The 26,010-nt window shown below is 33.8% G+C and overlaps 7 protein-coding genes across 8 annotated transcripts; 2 read left to right on the plus strand and 5 right to left on the minus strand.

The window, feature by feature from the left end:
* Window positions 1–47: 47 nt before the first annotated feature.
* LOC100749956 (probable 39S ribosomal protein L45, mitochondrial) lies at window positions 48–2,642 on the minus strand. 2 transcript variants are annotated; one of them, XM_024368225.2, is made up of 7 exons: window positions 2,263–2,642; window positions 1,564–1,804; window positions 1,145–1,465; window positions 878–1,029; window positions 715–763; window positions 483–632; window positions 48–399 (listed from the first exon to the last, which is right to left on the minus strand). In XM_024368225.2, the coding sequence occupies exons 2-7, from the start codon at window positions 1,612–1,614 to the stop codon at window positions 106–108; spliced, it is 1,017 nt and encodes a 338-aa protein (XP_024223993.1). In that variant the 5' UTR covers window positions 1,615–1,804; window positions 2,263–2,642; the 3' UTR covers window positions 48–105. The 2 variants fall into 2 exon arrangements, with proteins under 2 accessions (XP_024223993.1, XP_003490224.1); XM_003490176.4 differs by having other exon boundaries at window positions 2,181–2,642.
* A 39-nt stretch (window positions 2,643–2,681) lies between these two features.
* Window positions 2,682–6,064, plus strand: LOC100749716 (nucleolar protein 14 homolog). The gene is made up of 5 exons (XM_003490174.4): window positions 2,682–4,353; window positions 4,427–4,556; window positions 4,640–4,804; window positions 4,899–5,407; window positions 5,492–6,064. Exons 1-5 carry the CDS (start codon window positions 2,753–2,755, stop codon window positions 5,736–5,738), a joined length of 2,652 nt encoding a protein of 883 aa, XP_003490222.1. The 5' UTR covers window positions 2,682–2,752; the 3' UTR covers window positions 5,739–6,064.
* Window positions 6,065–6,493: 429 nt separating this feature from the next.
* LOC100747687 lies at window positions 6,494–17,074 on the minus strand. The gene is made up of 19 exons (XM_033321181.1): window positions 16,920–17,074; window positions 16,494–16,801; window positions 16,178–16,306; window positions 15,924–16,083; window positions 15,433–15,809; window positions 15,179–15,350; window positions 14,904–15,094; window positions 14,680–14,824; window positions 14,314–14,620; window positions 13,928–13,960; window positions 13,410–13,623; window positions 12,871–12,996; window positions 12,622–12,781; window positions 11,968–12,356; window positions 11,715–11,886; window positions 11,436–11,626; window positions 11,211–11,355; window positions 7,251–7,578; window positions 6,494–6,956 (listed from the first exon to the last, which is right to left on the minus strand). Exons 2-18 carry the CDS (start codon window positions 16,710–16,712, stop codon window positions 7,259–7,261), a joined length of 3,450 nt encoding a protein of 1,149 aa, XP_033177072.1. The 5' UTR covers window positions 16,713–16,801; window positions 16,920–17,074; the 3' UTR covers window positions 6,494–6,956; window positions 7,251–7,258.
* Window positions 17,075–17,156: 82 nt separating this feature from the next.
* On the minus strand, window positions 17,157–19,878 carry LOC100747929 (glutamic acid-rich protein-like). Its single transcript, XM_033321201.1, has 6 exons — window positions 19,698–19,878; window positions 19,512–19,632; window positions 18,882–19,337; window positions 18,192–18,579; window positions 17,910–18,121; window positions 17,157–17,822 (listed from the first exon to the last, which is right to left on the minus strand). The coding sequence occupies exons 1-6, from the start codon at window positions 19,844–19,846 to the stop codon at window positions 17,436–17,438; spliced, it is 1,713 nt and encodes a 570-aa protein (XP_033177092.1). The 5' UTR covers window positions 19,847–19,878; the 3' UTR covers window positions 17,157–17,435.
* Window positions 19,879–20,242: 364 nt separating this feature from the next.
* Window positions 20,243–21,325, minus strand: LOC100748049. The gene is made up of 4 exons (XM_003490162.4): window positions 21,246–21,325; window positions 21,053–21,179; window positions 20,865–20,994; window positions 20,243–20,532 (listed from the first exon to the last, which is right to left on the minus strand). The coding sequence occupies exons 2-4, from the start codon at window positions 21,149–21,151 to the stop codon at window positions 20,276–20,278; spliced, it is 486 nt and encodes a 161-aa protein (XP_003490210.2). The 5' UTR covers window positions 21,152–21,179; window positions 21,246–21,325; the 3' UTR covers window positions 20,243–20,275.
* On the plus strand, window positions 21,292–22,374 carry LOC105680878. Its single transcript, XM_012386614.3, has 5 exons — window positions 21,292–21,433; window positions 21,501–21,642; window positions 21,758–21,868; window positions 21,939–22,134; window positions 22,226–22,374. The coding sequence occupies exons 1-5, from the start codon at window positions 21,420–21,422 to the stop codon at window positions 22,267–22,269; spliced, it is 507 nt and encodes a 168-aa protein (XP_012242037.2). The 5' UTR covers window positions 21,292–21,419; the 3' UTR covers window positions 22,270–22,374.
* Window positions 22,375–22,458: 84 nt separating this feature from the next.
* Window positions 22,459–25,937, minus strand: LOC100750197 (melanotransferrin). Its single transcript, XM_003490178.4, has 9 exons — window positions 25,871–25,937; window positions 25,248–25,660; window positions 25,048–25,165; window positions 24,808–24,987; window positions 24,277–24,734; window positions 24,038–24,202; window positions 23,878–23,966; window positions 23,452–23,792; window positions 22,459–23,377 (listed from the first exon to the last, which is right to left on the minus strand). Exons 1-9 carry the CDS (start codon window positions 25,935–25,937, stop codon window positions 22,737–22,739), a joined length of 2,472 nt encoding a protein of 823 aa, XP_003490226.1. The 3' UTR covers window positions 22,459–22,736.
* Window positions 25,938–26,010: the final 73 nt, after the last annotated feature.

The raw sequence follows: 26,010 nt of genomic DNA on the forward strand, positions 1-26,010 counted from the left end.
TTATTGAAAAGTTTGTAATCTTCATATTTGCATCAAACAATATTTTATTTTAAAAGTATTTTATTCGCCAATTAATAACTGCAATTTGTACATGAAATACAATTATTATGGTTTTGCATCAGTATGCTGTTTATCTAAAGTTTCTGGCGGTACCACTTGAGCAACCGATTCAACAGCGCTATCAGATGATGAGGGTTCTTCCTTTTTCTTTGGCAAGATGTAAGTAGTTGCCGATATTTCGTTCGGTGTTAGCCAATTTGGTATAATTTTTCCGTGTATTCGCCAAGTACCATATACATTAGATATATGTTTCTCAAATACTATATAATCCAAAACATCTTTCTTCACTGTCTCACTACCTAATAACACTCGTCCAAATCGGTCATAAATGCAGAGAAGCTAAAAGATTAATTTTTCATATAATAATCTAAATATTATAAATATCTCATAGATATATACAATATTAAGATCTGCTGTTAAACCTGTTGAGTATGAAAACGAATAGTGACTTGTGCAAATAAATTGTTCCTTGAAATCAGACTTGTTACTCTAGCATGTACGATACGTGCTGGCTCCAGAGATTCCAAAAATTTCCAAACAATTGTTTTGTTGGCTACATTATGTATCATTAACTAAAATGAAATGATATCTATCAGTATATTCACACTATTGTATGAAGAAAACAACATTAAATTTAAATATATCGAGACATACAGGATATGCAGTTTCTGTAACATATTGTAGTATTTCATCTTGATCTTTACTGTAAATACAATAAATTTATAACTTAATCTAAACTATCATTAGCATAAATATATGATGTGTGATCAGTTTTGAAGTAATGTATTCCAAATAAATTTCAATAAACATTTCTTACCGACATAAAGCTTCATGTGCTTTTTTATAAACATTTAATAGGTTTTCTCTAAATGTATCAGATGAATAGTTATCCTCATATGTCTTAATCTTCCTAAGGGCCATAAAAGATTTACTCTTTTTTTCTATAAATTCAAACTTTTGTTTCGCACCCTAAACAAGTATTGAATGAAAGTATTTTGAATATATTGTCAATTCAATCTTCTATTTCTATTTCTAATTCAATCTTTATTAATTATATTATGCTATAAATAAATGTATTACATACCGTAGGGTTAATCGGAGAAAATTTTCCATCACCTTCTGGAGCAACGTAACTATCAAATATTGTAGGTGTAGAGCTAATAAAAACTGGTCTTTCAGACCAATTTCTTTGTGGTAGAATTCCAGCTTCTTTCAACTTTGTTCTTATCTTACTGTTATTTTCATCATCATCATCATCAAATGCAGGTAATTTTATTTTAATGACTTTCTTTCCCCTTTCTTTGCGATACTTTGGATTAAAATGTTTCTTTATATTTCTGACTTGTTGAGAACTGTCGTTAGGAACTGGATAATTAATAGGACCTAACATTACTGGTAAATTATTCTAAAAACCAGTAAAATATGTTTACAGTTAAACAATCATTATAAAAAACTGACATTTTAAATTGATAAAATTATATCATTGATAAAGTTTGAAATTACCTGCATATACTTCCCAAAAATGCATATTGCATTTCTGTATCTTTGTATCATCTTTATAAATGTATCTGAAGGCGTTGTTAAGTTACTTAAACTTATATTTTTCAAATGAAATTTATTTAATCACTTGTTACGCTTCCATCGAATACTATGTTTAGGTTACGTTAAGACTAATCAAAACAGATTAGTGAAATACACTATTTAGTAACATACGAATATATTTACATTAAGATACTTCCGTTAACTGAAAAAGTATATAATTATAACTAGTTTATAATCTTATATTGTTTAAACAATAAAAATATATGTATTATATAATTGAGAAAGTGTTATCAAATGATGACGTTATAATTAACAAATTCTATTAGTTGCTGTTTTTCGAAAATTCAAAATAATATAAAATAAAAATATGAGTTATATAATAGAAGATAAGTTACGGGAAATTATTTCTTAAATATGAAATTTACAAATAAAGTATGGTATAATCATTAAATACATATAGCATTTAATATATCTTTATTCAATATCTATTTAAAATATTCACCTACTACTTACAAAATAAATGCAAATAGGTATATATAGATATATTAATATTTTTGCCGAATTATTGGCATTTTTACCTATTTTCTTCTTCACTCTATCATTATGATATTACTTTTACATTGATTTGAAACGTAATGTGATTAATAAAATTTCATATACGTGTTTCTATGACTCGAAAGATCTTGACAACTCCGTGAGAATGATGTCTTGATTTCCGTTTCCTGATAGTTCCAAACTAAAGTATACATATACACGTGAGGAGCGGTAATACGTTTAATTTTAAAGAGAAACGTATCGAACAAAATCTTTCACAACATTGTTATTGAACAACGACGCCTTATTTTAATTTGCAATACCACGAATACACTGTATTCTGATTTTAAAGCTTTATAATCACTGAATAATTTAATATATTTTTCTTTGGATAAGATAGGTTATGAATTCAAAATTGTACTTTATATTTATAAATGTGTATGATTATAATATTTAAAGAAATACGCTTTATTTAAAGAACGATGTTAATTATGATCCATATATATTTCGGAATAATATAAATTATTACAAAATGATAATTATCATATAAATTAAAATTTCTTAAAATTAAATTAAGATATTTTGAAAATACATACGTTGAAAGCAAGAAATAAAAATGGTTAAAGCAAAGAAGAAATCATTATCGGAAGTTTCCCAACAAATACGTAATCAACAAAAGAAGAAATCTTTGAACCCATTTGAAGTGCACGTAAATAAGAACAAACAAAATGTATTGGGTAGAAAAAGCAAGACGGATGAAGGTCTCCCAGGTGTATCACGTGCAAAAGCAATTAAGAAGCGAAAAGAAACGCTTCTTCAAGAGTACAAATTAAAAAATAAAGATAATTTATTTTTAGACAGGCGTATAGGTGAAAAGAATTTATCCCTGAACGAAGAAGATAAAGCTTTGGCTAGATTTGCAGTAGAACGTATGAGAGCTCATAAAAAAAAGAATATTTATAACTTGAATGATGATGAAGTATTAACACATAAGGGTCAGACTTTAGAGGAAATTGAAAAATTTGATGACCCAAAAAGTGATGATGAATATAGCGATGATGAGAGTAGAAATGGTAAACTGGATAATAAGTTTGTTGGTGAAGCTCACTTTGGTGGTGGTATTTTATCCAAATCAGGATCTGAAAAGTCTAGGAAAGATCTTATAGATGAGCTTATAGCTGAATCAAAAAAACGCAAAGCTGAGAAACAGAAAATACGTGAACAAACTATAGATTTAACAGAAAAACTTGATTCTGAGTGGAGGGATCTCCTTCCAATTGTTTCAGCAACTAATAAGAAAGTTAAAGAAGAAACTACAGAGACAAAGGCTGATGATTACGATATTGCAGTACGTAAGTTGAAATTTGAGGCTAAAGGTACACCATCAGATAGATTAAAGTCTGAAGAAGAGATTGTAAAAGAGGAAAAGGAGAAACTGGAAGCTTTAGAAGCAGACCGGTTGGCAAGAATGAAAGGACTTGTAAATAATACAAGAAATGAGATTAAACACAAATCTGCAGATGATCTTGATGATGGTTTTATGCTAGAAACTATAAATGACCAAATCCCAGCAGATGATGATGGAGAAAATTTAATTGAAGATGTACAAAGAGGTTCAAATAATGAAGAGAATATAAATATTCAGGGAGATAAACAATTAAATACTACTGCAATGAATGACCTTATTAAGAAAGAAAGGAAAATAGAGGAAAAGAATTCTGTCAAAAGGGAATTAGCTGAAAGTTCTAACGATGAAATCTCAGAATCTGAAAGTTCTGAAGAAGATAACTTATCGGATTTGAAAGAGTCAGAATATTCTAGCGAAGAAGAAAAAGAGTTAAACGAAAGCAATATGATAATTGGTTCAAAAGGGAAATCAAAAACTAGTGTTCTGAAGTTGGATAGTGAAACTAGAGAGCAAGAAATTAGAGATGATCTTTTAAAAATGAAAAATATGGAAAGTGCAAGGAAGGAATTACCTTACACTTATAAAATGCCAGAAAGTTTTGAAGAGTTACAAGAATATTTGCAAAATTATAATGCTGATTACCAGTCAATTATCGTAGATCGTATAATTAAGTGTAATCATTGGTCACTGAATAATACAAATAAAGAAAAGTTATCAAATTTATTTTTGTTTTTATTACAACATATAAATGATCATGTTATAGGAAATGATGTTGAAAATATAGTTAAAGGTTTCCAAATTATGGATAGGTAATATATAACTTTTTAATAAAATTTAGTTACTTGTATTATATCTATATTATATTACACATACTTATTTCAGATTATCTCCTTTTTTATACGATCTTGCTCATCTAAATCCACAGAATGCCAAATCTGTTATACAAGCAATAATCAAAGAAAAGCACAATGAGTTTGAGAAAAATAAGAAGAGACACCCTGACCTAGATACAGTATGTTTAACATATAATTATATTAAAAATATATTTTCGACAGTATTAATTATAAATATAATTATAAATATCTTTTTTTTCAGCTTATTTTCTTTAAATTGGTTTCTTTGTTATTTCCAACATCCGATTTCAGACATCCTGTAATTACTCCCTGTGCAATATTTATGTCTGAAATACTATTTAGATGTCGTATTAAAAGTAAAATAGATATTTCAAAAGGTCTTTTTATATGTACTCTTATATTAGAGGTAATCGTTACTACTAGTGTTATATTTTTATAATCGAACATATTATGTGGAAATGCAATACCCTATATTAATAATATTTCATTCACATTCACAGTATACAGTATTAAGTAAACGATTTGCTCCATCTGTGTTAAATTTCTTACGTGGAATAGTTTACGTATCCACGCCTACACATTTAATACACGGAATAAAAATAATACCGCCCTTTAAAACAAACGGAAACTCGAGAAATTTATTAATACTTGATGAAGATCATGCTAAGTTTGATATTAATCCAAGTAGTATTTATATGAAAGCGTCTGATCTGATAGATGGCCCCATAGATGATGATTTCAGAATAAGAGCCTTATTAATAGCTGTAAATTTATTGCGTGAATTTAAAAACCATTTGGAAGAACTGGAAGCTGTGTATTCGATATTTGAACCAATTTTAAAATTACTTAAATCGAATTCTTTTGACAAATATCCACCAAACATGAGGAAACATATTATGCAATTGCGAAAAGATTTGGAAAAACTAAAGAATAAAAAATTAGAATACATTATGGTTGAAAAGAAGAAACCAAAACCATTAAGATTATACGAGCCACGAATTGAAGCAGTGTATGTAAAAATTGAATTTGTAATTTCAAATCACGTCGTTTTATAAATTCAAAAATGTTATTAAGTTTCGTATATTCTTTACAGATATGACGGTAAGAAACATAAGACTATGTCCAAGGAGAAAGCTGAAAGAGAAAAATTGTTGCACAAGTATAAAAAAGAAATGAAAGGTGCTATGCGTGAAATACGAAGAGACAGAGTTTTCTTAACGAAGCTACAAATAAAACAACAGATTAAGAGCGATGAAGAACGTAAACGCAAGGTGAAAGAAATCTTTGGCGAAGCTTCAGTGCAACAGAGTGAATTAAAGAAATTAAAACGGAAGAAATAATAGTAATAGAATAAACCGCACATTCTGGAGTCTGTATATATTATCTTTCTTAGACAATATTGATATTTTGAATGATTTTGTGCAAATCGCTATATTAGCGTTTTTTTTAAGATTATTATATATTATATTAAGATTATAATTTCATTAATTGTAATAAATGTAAATAAGCATTTTCATAAGAAAATCTTTTAATCTATTTCGTTTGTCAGAACAATACTGTAATTGTATGATACGGAGGTAATTCCTTATGGAAAAAAATTAACAGGAAACACAAAATAAAATTCTCTCGCCCGAGAAAATAAATAAAAAGTGTGATATAAAATTTGACAATTAGTTCTCCGCTTAATTTTCAAGAAAATAGAATTTAAACGCGTTTAACACTAGAACTACCGACATTTAAATATTTATATAATATAAGTGTTACGTCCTGTGACCTAAACGTATGTTCTAATCCATCCTTCAACCAAGAGGCTTAACAGCTGTTTTAACATTTGCTCGGACGCACAATATTCCATATAATCCCAAGGGCTATGGACAAATGGACAAATCACTATAGTCCATTCTTACTCACACATCTTTTGATCGATACAACAATTTCTATCTATCCTAAGATCTACTACCCTAATCCTAAGATACTGCTTGTAGAATTATTTTGCATTATTTACTAAAACGATCGAGACCAAGTCGAATAATCGTTGTTGCATCGGGACTGTATTACTTAGTGAGGTTAAATTTAAATAATGTAAATCCAATGAACCCTTGCCTGACTATACTATGTTTCCAAATATGCAAACATCGTTTCTACACTAGAATTAGCACGACGTTTTGAAGGTTTTGGCATGACAACCAATTGTTTTCATCCTGATCTAATAAGCACTGGAATCTGAAAAAGTGTCCCGCCTGCACTTCTTGGGGATTACATTTTTTGCTGAACACATTTTCCAAAACAGCCGAACAGGTCGCGATAACAACGATACATCTTGCAGCGTCCAATGGAATTAGTGGGATTTCTGACAAATATTTTTCGCATTGTTGTGTAAGAAAAAGTTGCCATAACTTTTTATTTAAAAATAGCATTTCTTAAATAACGATGATATCGTTTACTGCTACATATCATTAATTTTAGAAAACCGAACTTCCTCACTGGTTAAAGAATCCATCTCAAGGTAAAAAGTTTTAGGACTCAGCGAAACCATGGTGAAACTCCAACCATCAGATCTAAAAATATAAAAGTTCACATAAACATATTTTATTAATCTATGTACTTAAAAGCCGCAAATTTTCTATAATTAAAAGGCTTCCAATTCGTTAAACTTTTTGTACGAATGATTTATATTCAATTATCCCGCAAAGTAACAATTGACAAATAGTAATACATTTCTCATGTTTTATTTATATATTCTAATTTTATTAAAGAAAAAAAAGGATCACCGCACCTTATTGTACTTGTAACTTGCACTAAAAATATCCACTAATATTTACAATTCTTTGAAAATATTAATAAATACTTACTTATGGGTTTAATGTTTCACTGTACTTCGGACTGATGGTTCAGGAAACAATCTTTCCCATTCTCGCATTCTTTCAGGGAAGAACTCCGTTTTCATCGATGGATGAAGATTCAACTCTAAGAAATTGTTTTGCTCGGGTACAAATTTGTCCCACCTTACATTCCTCAGTTGACTATCGTGTTTAGGAATAGGTTCGCCATTTATAACGAAATTCGACCATATGCTAGTAGAAATTTCCACCATAGGGATCTCTGGTGCGTCGCTGTTGAAGTATGGGAAACGGCTCTTTATGAAGAAAAGATACTGCAGATCGTCATGATGACAAACACCTGAGGGACACGTGAAACGTTTAAAATATGGTCCTCATTGAGTTTCCAGACAAATGAAGAGTAAACAGTTTTACCATATGGTGTAGTGGCGTTCAACATATAAAAGCTGTATCGTCCTTGGAACGAAAATTTATAAAAGTATACCGGCAATTTCGAATACGTAGCGAATAACTTGATTGCTCGGTACATAGGGAATGTAATTATAGAATCACAATATATCTGAAAAGGATTTGATATTTTTTTATGATTTCAATGAAAGACAAATTACAATTAGAGCAAGAAGAGAATTTGATACGTACATCACCGAGCTCCTTGCTGTTAGCCGAGTTAATTGGCTGATCGTTGAAATAGAATTTCCGTAATTCCCTACTAATGTAATTCGATCGCGACGTATTACGTTCGTACATAAATATGATCGGAGCCAGAGTATTCCAATTATCGTTCAACTCAGGGTACACAGAATTACCTTCTTGTGTTGCATTTTCATAATCTGTGCAATTTAATGAAACAATTGGATATTCTCAATTTTCATATTTTTATAATACGTTTATACAGAATATCTTAATTCGAATACTCACACGCAACTATACCGCCAAATTCGTCTTCCGTAACTCCCATCATTAAAGGAACTTGATGGAATCTTCCTTGCTTTATCGCGTCGTACGGTTGTTCAGACAGGAACCTCTCGACACCAGGAACTTCCGGTTCCACAGCGGGTGTCCATAACAAAATGGGAGTTGCGTACCAATCCTGTTAAAAAAATAACATAATTGATATTTACACTTGCCAAGACTTTTATACAGCAGGTTTATATTGTTATATAGAACGTACGAATAAGGAGCCCAACGTGACTATGAAGTTTTCTACAGGTTTCGACCGTAAGCAATCTACCATAGCGCTGGTCGAGTCAGTGGAACAATTCAATAGTCGTGCCTGCTTCTGAACCAGTTGGATTTGTCCATGTTGCGATATTCCCGAATAGACCTCTAGTCCTATAGCCGAAGAACTCATCGTGATAGCTCTGTGAAAAAGATTGCGAGACATTGGAGACACCAAATGCAACATAATACTGAAACTTCCTGCGCTATAACCGCATAGAGTGACGGAGTTTGGATTGCCACCAAAGGCAGCTATGTTTCTTTGAACCCAACGGAAAGCTGCGACTTGGTCCTTTAGACCCATGTTACCTGGTGCTGCACTGTCACCGGTACTCAAGAAACCTGAAATAAGTTCAATTTATGTTTTGAAGTAAATTTTAATCCAAATGATAGGAGTGGATCGACTCATCATATTATAATTGAGGAGCTTCCTACTTTTAAAAAATCCAAATCCTATGAAAATTACTAAATTATTTCTAGAAAAATGATTTAAAAATAAATTGGCGAATCGAGTAAATTGATAACTTTTGCAGGAAGCTCCTTAATTACTTCCTTGGTTTATTTCAAATTACCTAACGCCCCAAGGCGATAATTTATTGTAACCAAAACAATATCTTTATCCAACAGATACTGTGGTCCAAAGTTTATACTTTGTCCTGAGAAACTGTAAAAGCCTCCTGGATGTATGAAGATCATTACCGGTCTCGATACGTTCTCGCTTTTACACGGTAGCTAGAATCGCAAATGGACTCTTAATGCAAAGATTCTAAAATCATTTAATTATGCACGCTAATTTGGTATAATTCACTACCTACTTTGGTAGTATACACATTTAAACGTAGACAATCTTCCGATACTAGTGTGCCATTAGATTGAGGACAACTGGGTCCTTCTTCGGTTGCGTCGAAAACGTTTTGCCAATCTTTCGCTGGGATTGGAGGCTATACAGTAATTCAAAAACACGAAATAAGAAATATAACGCACTTATTATAACAGTTTTATCTACTATGTAATTAACGAAAGTTATCAACTATATAGTTAACAATTACACAATTTGTGCTTAATCTCTTAGGATGTGCGAAATTGGCAACTTTACTACTGTATATTGTATTGTGAAAATGAGATCATTTGTAGGGCGGCTTGTTAAAAATGATTCAATGGCATAATATCGCGAATGCGCTAAAATAAGGAAGCTTGTTAAAACATTCTTCGAGTAATTGTACGTGACATTAATGAAAATACCTAGTCTCGATTTCCATGTCTTACATTTTGCAAACTATACTTTTAGAAACTGTTTCTACGCTCTTTATACAAGGACAACGCATAAATTGACACTGATGTAAAATAACAACCAGTTAAAGGATTTTTTTACCTGGAAACGTTGGGATCCAACAGGTGGTTCGCCATATCTTATACCACGGAACGAATAAATTTCTTTTCCGAGTCTAGAGGTCAAAATAGACCCACGAATTTTCCCAATTGGAGCAGTGACCAAAGGTTGTTCCGCGGTCGACTGTTGAGCGATAGCGAGGCCAGTGATACAAAGAAGAAATACAGGAATGCCTCTCATCTTAGGACTCGCAGCTTACTGTTTTGCTTGTCGGAACTTTCTTCTCTTTGGACGAAGAAGCAAGTTGATAAGATCAAATCAATTCGGTCAGCCGATCTCAACGGTGTTCGTGCAAGCACTGTAGAATCAGCTGACGAATGCGCACATTTTATGCGACAGCTTTGAGGAAAGTGAGTGGGGAAATCCAGTTTCCTTTCTGAGCAATATAATCTTCAATAAACTTCCACACAATGACACCTTTTATTACTCAATCAAGCCAACCATAATATTTCTCGATTAACATATTGTATTTATGAATATTTTTATCTTTTAATTGCATGCATTTTTATTATAGTAATCGCTATATTATGTAAATGTCGGACTGTCTCTCTAATAATAAATATATCGTTGCAAAAAATCAGTGTTACAAATGTTGTGAACTCAACACTCATAGCATGAAAAATCAAACAGACGATAGCGAATACGCCTCGACAAACAAATAGTTATGGTCAGATTATCGCAACAGGGTTTCACGATTCGTATCTTCCAAATTATCAAAAGGAAAGGAAAAAAAATATACTCGGCTGTTAATGAAAATTTGAAGTTCACATAAGCGTATATTTTTGACCTATGTATCTAAAAGCCGCGAATTTTCTGTCATTAAAACGCTTTGAATTCGTTAAACTTTCTGTACGAATAATTTGTATTAAATTATATACAGCAATGTTATTAAGAAATAATAAGATATTTCTCATATTTCATTTACACATTTGATTGAGAAAAATAATAATAGCCATTGATTTTACACTCGCGTAATGTTCATCGCATTTGAGATTTAGGGTGCAGGGAACAATCTTTCCCATTCTCGCATTCTTTCAGGAAAGAACTCAGTTTTGATCGATGGATGAAGATTCAGCTCAAGGAAATTGCTATGCTCGGGTACCAATCTACCCCATCTTACATTCCTGAGTTGACCATCGTGCTTACGGATCGGTTCGCCATTTATAACAAAGTTCGACCATATGCTGGTAGAAATTTCCACCATAGGGATCTCTGGTGCGTCGCTGTTGAAGTATGGGAAACGGCTCTTTATGAAGAAGAGATACTGCAGATCGTCATGATGACACACACCTGAGGGACACGTAAAACGTTTAAAATATGGTCCTCGTTGAGTTTCCAGACAAATGAAGAGTAAAGAGTTTTACCATATGGTGTAGTGGCGTTCAACATATAAAAGCTGTATCGTCCTTGGAACGAAAATTTATAGAAGTATACCGGCAATTTCGAATACGTAGCGAATAACTTGATTGCCCGGTACATAGGAAATTTAGTTATAGCATCACCATATATCTGAAAAAGATTTGATATTTTTTTATGATTTCAATGGCAAACAAATTACAATTAGAGCACGAAGAGAATTTGATACGTACATCACCGAGCTTTCTGTAGCTAGCCGAGCTAAGAGGCTGATCGTTGAAATAGAATTTCCGTAATTCCCTACTAATGTAATTCGATCGCGACGTATTACGTTCGTACATAAATATGATCGGAGCCAGAGTATTCCAATTATCGTTCAACTCAGGGTACAGAGAATTACTTCTTAATGTGGCATTTTCATACACTGCGCAATTCAATAAAACAATTGGATATACTCAATTTTCATATCTTTATAATGTATTTATACAATATATTTTAATTCGAATACTCACAAGCAGCTATACCGCCAAATTCGTCTTCCGTAACTCCCATCATTAAAGGAACTTGATAGAATCTTCCTTGCTTTATCGCGTCGTACGGCTGTTCAGACAGGAACCTTTCGACACCAGGAACCGCCGGTTCCACAGCTGGTGACCAGAGCACAATGGGATTTCCACGCCAATCCTGTCAAAAATATAATATCACTAATGTTGCTAGTTGTCCAGATTTTTACATGCTGGGTCTATATTGTTATATCAAACGCACATATAAGTCGCGTAATGTGTCTGTAAAGTTTTCTGTAGGTTTTGAGCGGAAACAGCGCACCATAGCACTGGTCGAATCAGTAGGGCAATCCAATAATCGTGCCTGTCTTTGAGCTAGCTGCATTTGTCCATGTTGCGATATTCCGGAATAAACGTTTAGTTTTATAGCCGAAGAACTCATCGCGATAGCTCTGTGAAAAAGATTGCGAGACATTGGAGATACCAAATGCAACATAATACTGAAACTTCCTGCGCTATAACCGCATAGAGTGACGGAGTTTGGATTGCCACCAAAAGCAGCTATGTTTCTTTGCACCCAATGAAAAGCTGCGACTTGGTCCTTTAGACCCATGTTACCTGGTGCTGCACTGTCACCAGTATTCAAGAAACCTGAAATAATTCGAATTTATTTTAGCAAATTCCTAACGCGAGTAAATTAACGTTGTTCGTTCTAATTGTGGAGCTTTTTTGAAAACAAAGTCTGTAAGACGAAGTGGGCTATATCAAATTGTAAAGGAAATTCGGTTTGTATTAGTAATTATTTCTTTTTATATTTACGAAATAAATAACAATTTCGTAATAATTTAATTATTCTTTAATTTCAAATCCTTTCAGAAAGCTCCCGCAATTACTTCTCTGATTTATGTCAAGTTACCTAACGTCCCGAGACGATAATTAATTGTAACCAAAACGATATCTTTATCCAACAGATACTGTGGCCCGAAGTTTATACTTTGTCCTGAGAAACCGTTAAAGCCACCTGGATGTATGAAGATCATTACTGGTCTCGATACATCTTCGTTTCTACAGGGTAGCTAGAATTGAAAATGTATGCTTCTTGCAAAAGTTCTAAAATTGTTTAACTGCGCGTGATATATTTATATGCGTGATATGTGGTGCCTACTTTGGTGGTGTACACGTTTAGACGTAGACAATCTTCTGATTGTTGTATGCCATTAGCATGGGGACAACTGGGTCCTTCTTCGGTTGCGTCGAAAACGTTTTGCCAATCTTTCGCTGGGATTGGAGGCTACACAGTAATTTAAAAACATGAAATAGAAAATGTAACGCGCATATGATAATAATTTCATCAACTATGCAATTAACGAAAGGAGTATTATGCAATTTATTGTTAATCTCTTAAGATGTGCGAAATTGATAGCTTTACTTCTGCAAATTGTACCGTGAAAATGGGATAATTTGTATGCGGGCTAGTTAAAAATGATTCAGTGGCATAATATCGCGAATGCGCTAAAATAAGGAAGCTTGTTAAAACATTCTTCGAGTAATTGTACGTGACATTAATGAAAATACCTAGTCTCGATTTCCATGTCTTACATTTTGCAAACTATACTTTTAGAAACTGTTTCTACGCTCTTTATACAAGGATAACGCATAAGTCAACGCTGACGTAAAATAACAACCAGTTAAAGGATTTTTTACCTGGAAACGTTGGGATCCAACAGGTGGTTCGCCATATCTTATACCACGGAACGAATAAATTTCTCTTCCGAGTCTAGAGGTCAAAATAGAACCACGAATTTTCCCAATTGGAGCAGTGACCAACGGTTGTTCAGTGATCGACTGTTGAGCGACAGCGAGGCTGGTGACACAAACAAGAAATACCAGAACGTTTCTCATCTTAGAACTCGCAGCTTACTGTTTTGCTTGTCGGAACTTTCTTCTCTTTGGACGAAGAAGCAGATTGATGAAAACAAATCAATTAGCCGGCATAGATCGTGCTCGTACAAGCACTGGAATAACCAAGTAGGCAAAAGCGAACAATTTATACTAGAGCAACGAGGTAAATAAGTGGGGAATTCCAAATGCCTTCCTGGGAAATATCATCTTTTGTAAACGCCCACACAAGGGCGCACTTTATTTGGCGTTGAAGATATCTATAATATTTCTCGACTAACAATAAGTGCATTTACTAATACCAATTCTCACCTTTTAATTACATGTCACGTTCATTATAACTTAGTATCGCTATACTATAGTATATATGTATATAGTATATATGTATATATAAATATCAGACTATCTTTCTAATAACAGATTTATCGTTGCAAAAAATAACGATATTACAAACGTTATGAGCTCAAAACTTGTAACATAAGCGCCAAACAAACGATAACAAATAAAGACATAAATATTTGCAACTGTGCCCTGACAGACAGCTAATTACATACAGATCGAAGATTCTTCAGATTCGTATCTTTGGCATTATCAAATAGGAAGGGAGGGATATTTCATCATGAATATCAATAATGATCTATATATTTATTAAATTGCTTCGGAAACAAAATTAATAGCCTTAAGAAGGAACATTCGGACTTTACATTGCTATGTTGCTTTGCTTTGTGATGCAGCGGATAGAGGAAATAATTTTTCCCATTCTTGCATTCTATCGGGATAGAAACCAGTCTTCATGGTAGGATTCAAGTTGATATCCAAGTAGTTACTTTTCTCGCTTTCAAACCTGTTCCACGTTATATTCCTACCATTTGGAATGGGTTGGCCAGTTTGTACGAAGCTGGACCACATAGATGTATACAGTTCCACCATAGGAATCTCAGGTGCAGTCTTATTAAAATATGGAAAGTTACTCTTTATGTAGTATAAGTATTGCAAATCATCTTGATGTTCGACGCCTAGAATTAGAAGAAAACAGTGTAATCAATCGTTCAACGTGATTATTGAGTGGACTTACCATAGGGTGTCGTAGCGTTCCACATTGTAAAGCTATAACGGCCTTGATAAGTAAATTTATAAAGATACACCGGAGCTTTGGAGTTTTCAGCTATTAACTTCGCCCCACGATATTGTGAAAATATAATTACGCTGTCCGCATAGAGCTGCAAATTGATTTTACAATTTCTTTGATTATCAATATCAACGGTGAATTTGTTAAAGGAGTAATTTAGCAGTTCATACATGAGCAAGACCATTTCTGTTAGACGAACAGAGTGGTTCGTCATTCAAATAAAACTTCCGCAATTCTGTACTAATATTTTTCGATCTTGGCGTGTTACGTTCGTATATGAAACTAATCGGTGCTACGCGATACCAATTCTCGTTCATATTGCGATATATGTTGCCATTGTTTCTGGTGACATTTTCGAACGCTAAAAGAAACAAGCGATCCGTAATTAGGGAACAGCTTCGATTATTTTATAATTGTGATTCAATTTACCAACTATGCGACTTACTGACGACTATCCCACCAAGTTCATCTTTCGTTACTCCAAATATGGCTGGGACTTGATAAAACTTTCCTTGTCTAATAAGATCGATGGGTTGAGCTGGTAGAAATCGTTCCATTCCTGGAACTTCCGGTTCTACGACGGGTTTCCAGAGCACAATTGGATCTCCGTACCATTCCTGGAATGTAAGAAGTATTAGAAACCTCTAAGTATCCACTAAATTATAAAAAAGAAATCATTTCTCTTAGATATGAACTAACAAAGAATTCAGATATAGTCTTGGTAAAGTTGGCTACAGGCTTTGATCTGAGACAAGCCAACATGTCTTTGGTGTTGTTAATGGGACAATTCAAAAGTTTCGCTTGTTTTTCTGCGATATCTCTTTGGTGGGTTGGATAAGGTTCCGTGAGTAAGGGGGAGCCACTCATATCGATCACCCTGTGGAATAGATTTTTGGACATTGGTGATAACATGTGCAAGAAAGTACTGAGCCCTCCGACGCTGCAGCCGCTGATGGTCACGGAGTTTGGATCTCCTCCGAAAGCAACGATGTTCCTTTGAATCCAACGAAGCGCTATTACCTGATCTTTCAAACCTAGATTTCCTGGAGCCAGTGAATCGCCCGTTGCTATAAAACCTATGAAATCCATATTTATATATTTTATATATCCTTGGATATATAATTGGAAAAATAGAAGGAAAATGATCATTGGTATATCGTGTGTTATAAATGCCTAAATGCCTAAATTACCTAACGTGGCAAGGCGATAATTTACAGTAACCAAAACGATATCGTGGTCCAGCAAATATTCGGGACCATAGTTAAAGCTCTGAGCGGAAGACTGGTAGAAACCGCCTGGATGGAAGAAAACCAACACTGGCAATGATACATTTTCATTTTTCGAAGACAGCTGCAACGTTTAAACAATTACATTCCATAAATATATATTTTATATCTTGATGAATTAAACACTCTGTAGACGAGCCGGAAAAAGTAGGACATACTTTTTTAGTATAGACATTTAAACGCAAGCAATCTTCAGATATTGGCTCGACACGCTCCACATTTGGACATGCAGGACCTTCTTCGGAGGCATCGAAAACATCGTTCCAATCTGCTGCTGGAGTGGCAACCTGTATTGTGAGAAAATTGTAAGGATTATTCCCACCGATGTGCCATAAATACTCGCATAAAAGGAAATACGCAAAGTACTCTTTGTTTGCATAGTTGAAGGCTGACGATAAGTTTGACAAATGTCCACGAACGAGGATGTTTCCAGGATTAATAAAATTACGATAGAGGCAAGAATGAGAAACTCACCTGAAAACGTCGTTCTCCTGTGGGAGGCTCGGCATATCTCACGCCACGGAAGGAATAAATCTCCTTTCCGAGCCTTGAAGTTAGAACAGAGCCGCGGATTTTTCCAATTGGCGCTACCGCTTCCGGATGTGCTGTGCAATATAAAACGTTACCGATTCCGATGATACAAAACAAAAGCAGTAGCTTCATCTTTTCGTTTGACAGTAATTCTTCTCTCATGAATATCGCTGTTTCCGTGAACGAGGAAAATCAGTCAGTTAAATTATTGTGGACGGTTGCTCACGTAGACGGTTAAGAGACACTGAAAGCTAAGAAAGAGAGAAGAACGTTTTATACTCTAGTTGAAGGGAAAAAGCTAACCATAATTATCTTAATATATTCGATCGTGAAAAACCAAAACATAATCATCATAGTTTTACAAATTACTGTAACATATTGTCCATCTGTTCTTTGATAGTGTATAATTAAATACCGCTAGGTTATCGAATGTATTTAGTAACATCTATAACGTGAAGAATATAAAATCGTAGACGACGTAGACTCGCCGGTGATGAAAAATTGGAAAAATTGAACATAAAAATATTTATCGGTGAAATAACTAATACTTGTACTCGCACGTATATCCGTATCTTCAAACTACTTTTCCTTATTTACTGGAACTCATTTTTATAGAAATACGTGTATTGCGATACCATAGAGTTACATAACTATCTGCTATTGCGTGCAAGTGATAAGGAAGAAACGAAAGAATCATCAATTGTCTGTATTCTTATCACGTCTTTAGTTTTGGAAAACAATACGAAAAACACGTGGAAGATTAGGCACTGTTTAAAAATGTGCCTTTTTTTACCGTCTTTTTTTGTTACTTTTTATTTCTCTATTTTTATTGTACATTTTATTGTACATAATTTTTGCGTCATCTAGATTTCTTAGTTTCACTTTCTACTCATCTTCAGTTTCTTCAGTTACCTCGTCCGTTTCTCCTTCTTCTTTTTCCTCTTTCTCTTCTTCTTTCTCTTCTCCTTTCTCTTCTCCTTTCTCTTCTCCCTCTTCCTCTTCTTCTTCTTCTTCTTCTTCTCTTTCTTCTTCAGGTCTTTCCAATTTCTTCCTTCGCTTTGTCCTTCTACGATGCTTTTTGCCCAATAATTTCTCAGCTCGTTTCCTTTCCATTCTCTGCTTTTTTGCCAAGTCTGGATAGATACAAGGGTCATAGGTTGCTTCGTAAATAATCGGATCAATCGGCCGCTTTTTAACAACCCGCTTCTTCTTCGGCTCCGGACATTCGCCCATTTTGTATGGCTTTGTTTTTGGTAAAACTTTGCCGTAAACCTGCGACAAAATCAATAAATGGTTCCGTGGCTAAATGTTCAGAAAAATTGATTTGGTTTTTAATGGTTTTTACTTAAATCAACATACAGGCATCTCGAATATCGGTCTACCATATTTATCTTTTTCACGCGGCGGTCTTTTTTCAACAGGACTTCGAGGTCTCGGTGGTTTCGCCAAAGATTCAACTCTTCCAGAAGCTGTAGCCGCCAAAGCACTTTTTTTCACGGTAAAAGCATCAGTTCTGATAGTCTTACTTTTATGAATATTTGGTTTGGCCAATTCTTTCATACGTGCGGATGCTGGAACAAACAATAACGTACACACAAGCTTGTCAACGTCGACTAACTTTTTATTAATTTCACCGCAGACCTTTAGCATTCAAAGCTGCTTTCGTGATGCGTGTGGGATCATCTATGCATGGATGCGGTGCGAATCTCCAAGCGTGTTTCTCGAGTTTTCTTCTTTTAGCTTTCCGCTCTTCCTCTTCACTTTCGTACACTTCCTCCTCTCCTTCATCCGCTTCTGTAACTTTTCCATTCTCACGGCTTTTAGATTTCTCTGTTCTCGTATCGTCGGGCTTACGCTTTTTTCCTCTTCTCTCGCCCTCTTCCTTTTCCCTGTATTCGGCGAAAGCTATTCTACCTCTCTCCTCCCCTTCCTCGATTATCATCTTCTTAAAAGCTTTTGACTGTTTGTCCTTTTTATCTTTTATCGTCTTGTACGGTGGTACAGCCAGAAAATCTAACCAAGGAGTAATCTAGCGATTCGAGAGATTAAAAAGCTGTTTACCGTGCTTATTCGTGAATGGAATATGCACGTGGACATGAAATTAATGTAAATGTATTTTAGAAGTGGTCACCACTAGAAATGACAAAAGTAATCTGTATTGGATCATTGCTTTTCAGAATCTACTCTTTTCGTTAACATACTGTTTTAACGCGCAAGTAATTATTTCATAAGCTTTCAAACAATTTCTCTCGAAAAACTTCTTTAAGTTGCGCCACTTCGAATATACACGTACAAAAATTCATGTGCACATGCGATATAGATTCATTTTACTTGATAGGAAAGCGCAGTTCGTTTTATGCCATAAGGCGTAAATAGCTCCTCTATTTCTTCTTTGGTTAATTGTTCAGGACAATCGAGCAATTTCTTCGCTAAAGCCAGCTTCCTCAGTCTGTCTTCGTCCAGCTTTCGTTTCTCATGCAACATCAATCTGGATGGTTTGCATTCTTCGGGAAGAATGACACGGGGCAGGCTTAGCTCGATGATTCTTTGAGACGGCTGGTAGTTTAACGCTGCTGGTGAAACCTTGTAATAAACTCGACCAAAATCGACCAGTTTTATATTTGGTAGAGACAACAAAATCGTTCTCTTAGATGGAATTGCTTTCAGTGCCGCTTTCGAGATGGCGAGGTCTAATTTGCAGTGAATGCTTTCGTCGATTCTTTCCTTCGGTTTGGACAACATTTTGATTCTTTTCTTTAGCTGAGATAATGGCTTCGACGGACGAACCTGAGGAATGTTACACGTTGTAACGTGTAAAAGTATGTACAAATCTTTCAAATTTAGAATTTTTCGTATAATATTTAAATAAAGGTTTGTTTCGCCTATTGGATTATCAGGTATAAAATAAAAATCTGCTTTTTCAATAAATGCATAAATATCCGCAATTTATTTACGACTAACTATAGGCTCAGGTTGAGGAAGCTTTTTCGGTATAGCATTGAATTTCGCCCAGGCATTGAAACGCGCCCAATCAGCCGGTGTCGCCAGCCATCCTTTCAATCGTAATTTACGTTTAATTTTTCTAAAAGTCACAATGTTAAAAAGATTTTTATCTACTCGACACGCTGACAAAAAGATTACGCTTACTTCCCCTTGAGTCTCGACTTATCTACTTTTCTTAATCTGCCAGCTGCTGCTCTAGGTGATCCGCTTCTTGTTGTTTCCTTCGTTTCCTTCGTAATTTGACCTTTCCTCGCAACCGTGCTCCTTACGGGTTTTTTTACTTTTACAGCCATTTTTTACAACTTTTCAGAACTAGTTTCTAATCTCTACACGAATGCTTCATAACATGGGATTAGATTCGAGAGAATAATAGAAAATAAACCTCTTTATCAACGACACCTTCGCGAATTTAGCTCATTGTACAGGTTAAATGTTTCTTCAATTTACCAACGAAGAAGAGAATATTAAGATGGTTAACGGTGATACTTTTCGTTGTGCGTTACGATTTTGCGTTAAATTTCTCATTTTCGATATAGCTATTTCATTTTATGCGACTTTATTGTATCCGTGTTACGTGAACCGAGGCTGCCACGTTTTAAAAGAGATCAAGCCTTCGTTTGTTTTTCGCCGATGCAAATGTCCGTGTTAAATAGAAATTAGTAAATATCGAGACATTTTATAGACGTTCTTTATTTTATATTACATCGTTTATGGATTATGAGTTATCTTTTTTCCTGAAACGCGGATTTCGCGTTGCATTTTTTCATCATTTGTAAGTAATTCTCGAAATCGTCGTATGGCTCGGCACGAATCGTGCAATTTTTCGGTTTCGCGAGTTCATGCAATCGTTTTGAACATCCTTTATTCCTAGCCGCAGTGATACGAGCATAAGTATCCAGTAAAAATCTCTTCTTCCTCGATTCTTGCGCGTCCTTCGATTGTTCGCTGCTATTTATCAATTTATGATGTCCTTGTTTCACTAAGGAATATTTATTATACAATTGTATAATTCCGTAGTAATAAATTTCGACATTTCTTTATGTACACCTGATACGTTCAAGATTCTTTCTAACTCGGGAACGAGAACTCTCCAAAAATCACACTCAGGCTTTAACAAACCACCGCGATTACAAGCGATAAAGGAGATTTAAACGAATAATTCGCGATAGCAAATAAAGAAAGATTTTAAACAGGCCAAAAATGCAAATTAGCAAAACAATACATTGAAGCACTTAGTTTAGGGGGTTGTTCAAACTGATGAGGGTTCGATAAAAAATGAAGGTAACGCTTGGAGGGTTCTCTTTAAACTACCTGTATTTATGGGAGAGCTTTTAACGCTAAAGTTGGATATATTAGACACGTTTGTGCCTGGTTTTCGTTTAGGTTGGGCTAGTTTGTTTAACGAATCCGTAATTTGATAAGATAATGCTCCACGTTTTACCTGTAATGTTAAGACGACTAAAATATTCTTCGTGTATCTTTATGTTTGCGATACTTACATTGAAGGCATTGTAGTTACTGGTTTTATCGATTCTTTTTCTTGGTTTCGCTAGTTTTTCAAATCTTGGTACATTATCTTGACAAACATCCGTGTTCATATCGTTAATTTAATCGTAAAATTGTTATCTAAATCGAGACTCGGGAAGCTGTAATGTAAATCGTGAAAGCAACAGAAAATTTAGAAAAATTTACCTTAGGGTTAAATGTTGATTGGTGACAGTGAAGCGATCATAAAATAAAGATGTTTGCAAACTTCAATTCTTTCTTGGTAATAGATCCAACAAACAGTAACCGTGAACAAAATTTCAAGTTCCCCCACAAAATCTGCCGATTGGCGAAATTAATACTCTAAATTTCCGTCCTACGATGTTGAAATTCGAGTAAATACAGCGTTTTCCCGTTTTCCTAGTTTCCTCATTTTCACTAATATAATTTTCCACATAATAGACACGAAATAACGCCAAAATCTGTTATCAAAAACCATCGTAATAAACGAAGAACTTATTGGTGCGCTCCTAGAAGAGTAAAAAGTACAGTTATTGTAGGAAATTTCGACACTTCGTTGACACAGAAGAAAAATATAAAAAAAGTAAAATACTAATGGATACTTTCATATCTTCGTATTTTCGATAAGTTTTTTTTTAATTTACCAATAACAAATACTTCGAGATAAACAACAAATAAAATGCTATATTTATTTACAGGGGCATCATAAGAAAAAACGAAAAACTATGAAAAGCCTAAGACGCATTGATATCTTAGCGCAGCCTAAATCTATAAAACATAAAGTAGAACATAAGAATCATTTTTCTACAGTAAATATTTATCTTTCTAGCTTGAAAATTTATTTCGTGGTACTAATATATAATTTTTTGGTACATCAAGGTAAGCAAATCTGCTCAAAAGTATCAAATTCCAAAAAGGTCTATTTCATCGGATCAAAAAAGTACCATTTACCAACGTAAAACATTCAGAATAAAAAAGTTTAAAGGTACACGTGAGTTGCCAATGAACTCGACGTTGAAGGATTGTTCAACAATTATATTACCTAAGAAACTAGGTGTCCGATTATTTGCTTTAGGTTTTTATTTATATTTTTACTAATATTATTTTTCTATCTTTTCATTATACTAACACTAGTCTAAGATTAATTATTCATTTATTCATAATAGTAAAAAAGAAACTTAAAGAATTAGCAAATTCTAACAATACGTAAGAAAGGCTGATCGAAGACGAGAAGACTGCAAAGTCACGCAATATATCAGTAAGAAAAATTTTAAATGAAATGAGAAAATAATTGACGTAACTATAATGTACTATAAAACAACTTTATTCAATGCGTACAAAAATATTAATGGACGGCGTAAGGTACACGTATAGTTATACTGCAAATATAGTTAAATAGCAGTTAAATATCATTTTATACTTATCTAAAATGTCGAGAAATGGACGGATTATACAATAATCTTTAGTCGAGAACTATACGTTACGTAACTATGTGTTACATTACCACATTCATTCGTTTAACTCTGAATCGGTATGTAAAATACGAAAAATATGATTAATTTTGTGAACACATCTCATACAAAGATTAAAAAACTAGTAAATATAGCTAGATGTATTTTCTAAAAGTTTTTTTTATCGAATGTACATATATTCATCTGTTAAAAAAATTTACCTTATTTACCTACTAAGTATGTAAGCAAATATAATCATAGCTATCGTAGCTATTATCGAATGCTCTATAGCTGATGCACCAGCATTACAATCTACAATTCTTCTAGCTCTCATAAAGTCTGGGCCTAAATACGCACTAAACTCTCTTTTTTCTGGTGGTATTACTACTAACTGCTGTGTAGCGTCCTGGAAAATCAAATCGCTATAAGGCGGCTGACTGTAAAACATACTAAAACTAAATTCGTCCTGTTCTTTTCTGCCATAAAATTGTTGGGCGTAAATAAACAAGTTTATGTAAGCGTTTATTTGTGTCTCGTTATATCCATAATATCCACCACGTGTAACTATTGCATTCGCTGCCACTTTTCCTAAATTGCAATGTATGTAATCGGTTGTTGGTCGACGAGTGCCGTCTGGGCAAAGCAATTCAAAATCTTTAGTGAAAGTATTACGTGCCCACGTTTCTCGTCGTTTTCCGTCTGTATTTTCTGCGACTGTTGTGTGCTTCACAAAAGCTACATCTCCGCCCCCCTCGACTAAACATCTAAAGGCACCAGTATACCCATAATAATCTTCAGATGCATCTCTACGACAGTACTGGAAGCTGGCACCATGGCACAGATCACACATATTGTCATATGGCACTCCTACAATAAGTTAACATGCAACGTATAATTTTGCACAGATCTACGATCACTTATAGTTCAAGAATTGCAATTACCTGTATTGTATTCGGTACTAAGCGCGCCCGGAATGCAAGATTTACTAAAATATTCTGCAGCAGCGTGAACTGAATCACAACCATAACCCCTGATCCATGTATTTGAAATAAGATATGCTAACGGATACACCCAACCTGCCGCTGTATTGATTCCTGTATGACAAGTGTTCTTATTTTTTAGATAAGTTAAATCCGTGTTATCATCCTCCTCTTTTGCCACTGCAACCACATAATATTCTGGCGTAGGTAAATTGTAAACTTCAGATATAAATGGAATCAAATCAAAGCGTAAACCAGCAGTATATACGTCGCTGGTGTCTAATACTGCCACATCAGCAATTCTAAAAAAAAAGAGAATGAATTTTGTTTTACACTAAATTCTCCTATTTTATCTGCAAACTTTTTCAATATTACATATATACATACCCACTTTGTATAGCCTGCATGCAATGAATTTGACTGTAACCTTTGTGACAATTTAATTCTGGCTTCAACAATTGCGCCTTTAATGCTATCTAATATGAAAATAAACATTAATAATTATATTTAATTTAGAGGTATAATATTTATTTTTTTAAATCATTACCTTCATTTTTATACATTTTTCCATTTCTGGATCAGACGTAATACATAGGGTCATTTTACTGACGGGACAACGTCGCATTTCTAATATTACATCAAGGGATCTACCTAAATAACCAGTATACACTTGTTCTTTTTCACTTAATTCCATGAAATCTCTGGCTGTATCCTAAAATTATACAGTTTAAAATAAAATTATCTCAAAAAAGGTAACAATAATGTCAAAAAGAATATTGTATTTACAGAAAAAATCAAATTATGATGCATTCCATATTTAGGTGCAGATTCAAATAAATTGAAAGTCTCTATTGGTTGTATGTTTGTTGATTCTGTGTTGTCCCATGTATTCAAATCATTTCCATTATAGCTTCTTTCATTCCCGTTACGATTTTCAAAGTTATCTGTGCTATATTCATTTGGATTAACATATTCAGTGTTGTTAAATCTATTATTAAAATCTGGCCGATTTTCGAAACGATTGTCATAAAATTCGGTCGAATTTTTTGCGTTATGTCTGCGTAGTACCTGAACTGCTGTCTCTAAAAATCGCTGATATAATCGACGGGTTTCGATTTTTGTAGCAGACGATGTAACTATAGCGCGTGATGGAACTATACCCCAATTACAATATTTGTATTCACTAATCGGTTTACGAGTACCATCTCGACAAAGTAATTCAAATTGCTCCTTCTTTACAGAATCTTAAAAAAATTGATATTATTTACTAATATTGTAATATAGTTTAATGGTAAAGCCCTTTAATTAAAAACATACTAAAGTCAAATGTTGTTGATGTCATCTCATCCACAGTCGTGTCTACTAAGAAAGCAATTTCTCCTGCTTCTACCAAACATCTAAATGCTCCCTCATATCCTGCATAAGGATCTGAAGTTGTACACCTCTCTCCAGGTATCTTTCCAATACACAATTTACATAATTGATCAGAGTTATCACCTAAAATTTAAAATTGCTATAAAGAATATGGACATTAGGTAAAGTTATTATCAATCATACCTAATGGATTATATTTATCTATCAATGAATTTACAGCACAACTGGGCCCAAAATATTTGATGGTAGATTTAACATGATTATTACAATCTATAATTTCTAATCCACCTTCTTTCATAAGCTGTATAAAACAGAAAAATGACCAATTTTGGTTAATACAGTATATATTACATAGAAACATAGTAAAAAGAAATAATATTTACTGTATAAATTGGAATAACCCAACCAGCAAGCATCCCAAGGCCAGCAAAACAAGCCTTTTTACCCCTCAAATCACGTAAACTCTGGACATCTGGTAAAGATCCTTTTTTAATAACTGCTACCGCATATTGATAATTGACACCACTTTCATATATTTCCTGCATTAATGGGATTAAACTATGATAGCGTCCTGCCATGAAAATTTCACCAGCATCTAAAGTGGTTATATCTGCTTTTTCTTGATCCAACATAGCCATGCATCCTTCTTTATTAAATGCTTGTTTGCATTGCACAGAAATGTAACTACGCCCAAAATATGTTATTTCGCGATCAACTGCTCTTGAAAATGCTTTGCACTTATCCTGTTCAGCATCAGATATTGTACACCATGTAACAGTATTGTTGAGGTTTTGTCCTGTGAATGGATTTAAACATCGTTATTAATGCTAATCATAATCATATCGATAATCATATCAATCGATTTGTAAATATTTTTTGCAATTTGACATTTGTTATTTTTGAAGATAAACAACAATTAATAATTAGACAATAACAAACGGTTAGTCATTAAACAAAGTGAATATCGCGATACTAAACTATTAAAAAATAAAAGTATCTTTTATACCATATATAAAACGACAGGATAAACTGAAGAGTATTAAAATTAGATTTATGCAATTGTTTGGTAGCATTTTTATACTTTCTTCGTCTAAGCATTAATTGCTACGAAAGGCAACACCCATTACTTTAGTACTCTACAAACTT

The sequence above is a fragment of the Bombus impatiens genome, unplaced genomic scaffold (genome assembly GCF_000188095.3).
Source record: "Bombus impatiens unplaced genomic scaffold, BIMP_2.2 scf_0406, whole genome shotgun sequence".
NCBI classification, from domain to species: Eukaryota; Metazoa; Arthropoda; class Insecta; order Hymenoptera; family Apidae; genus Bombus; species Bombus impatiens.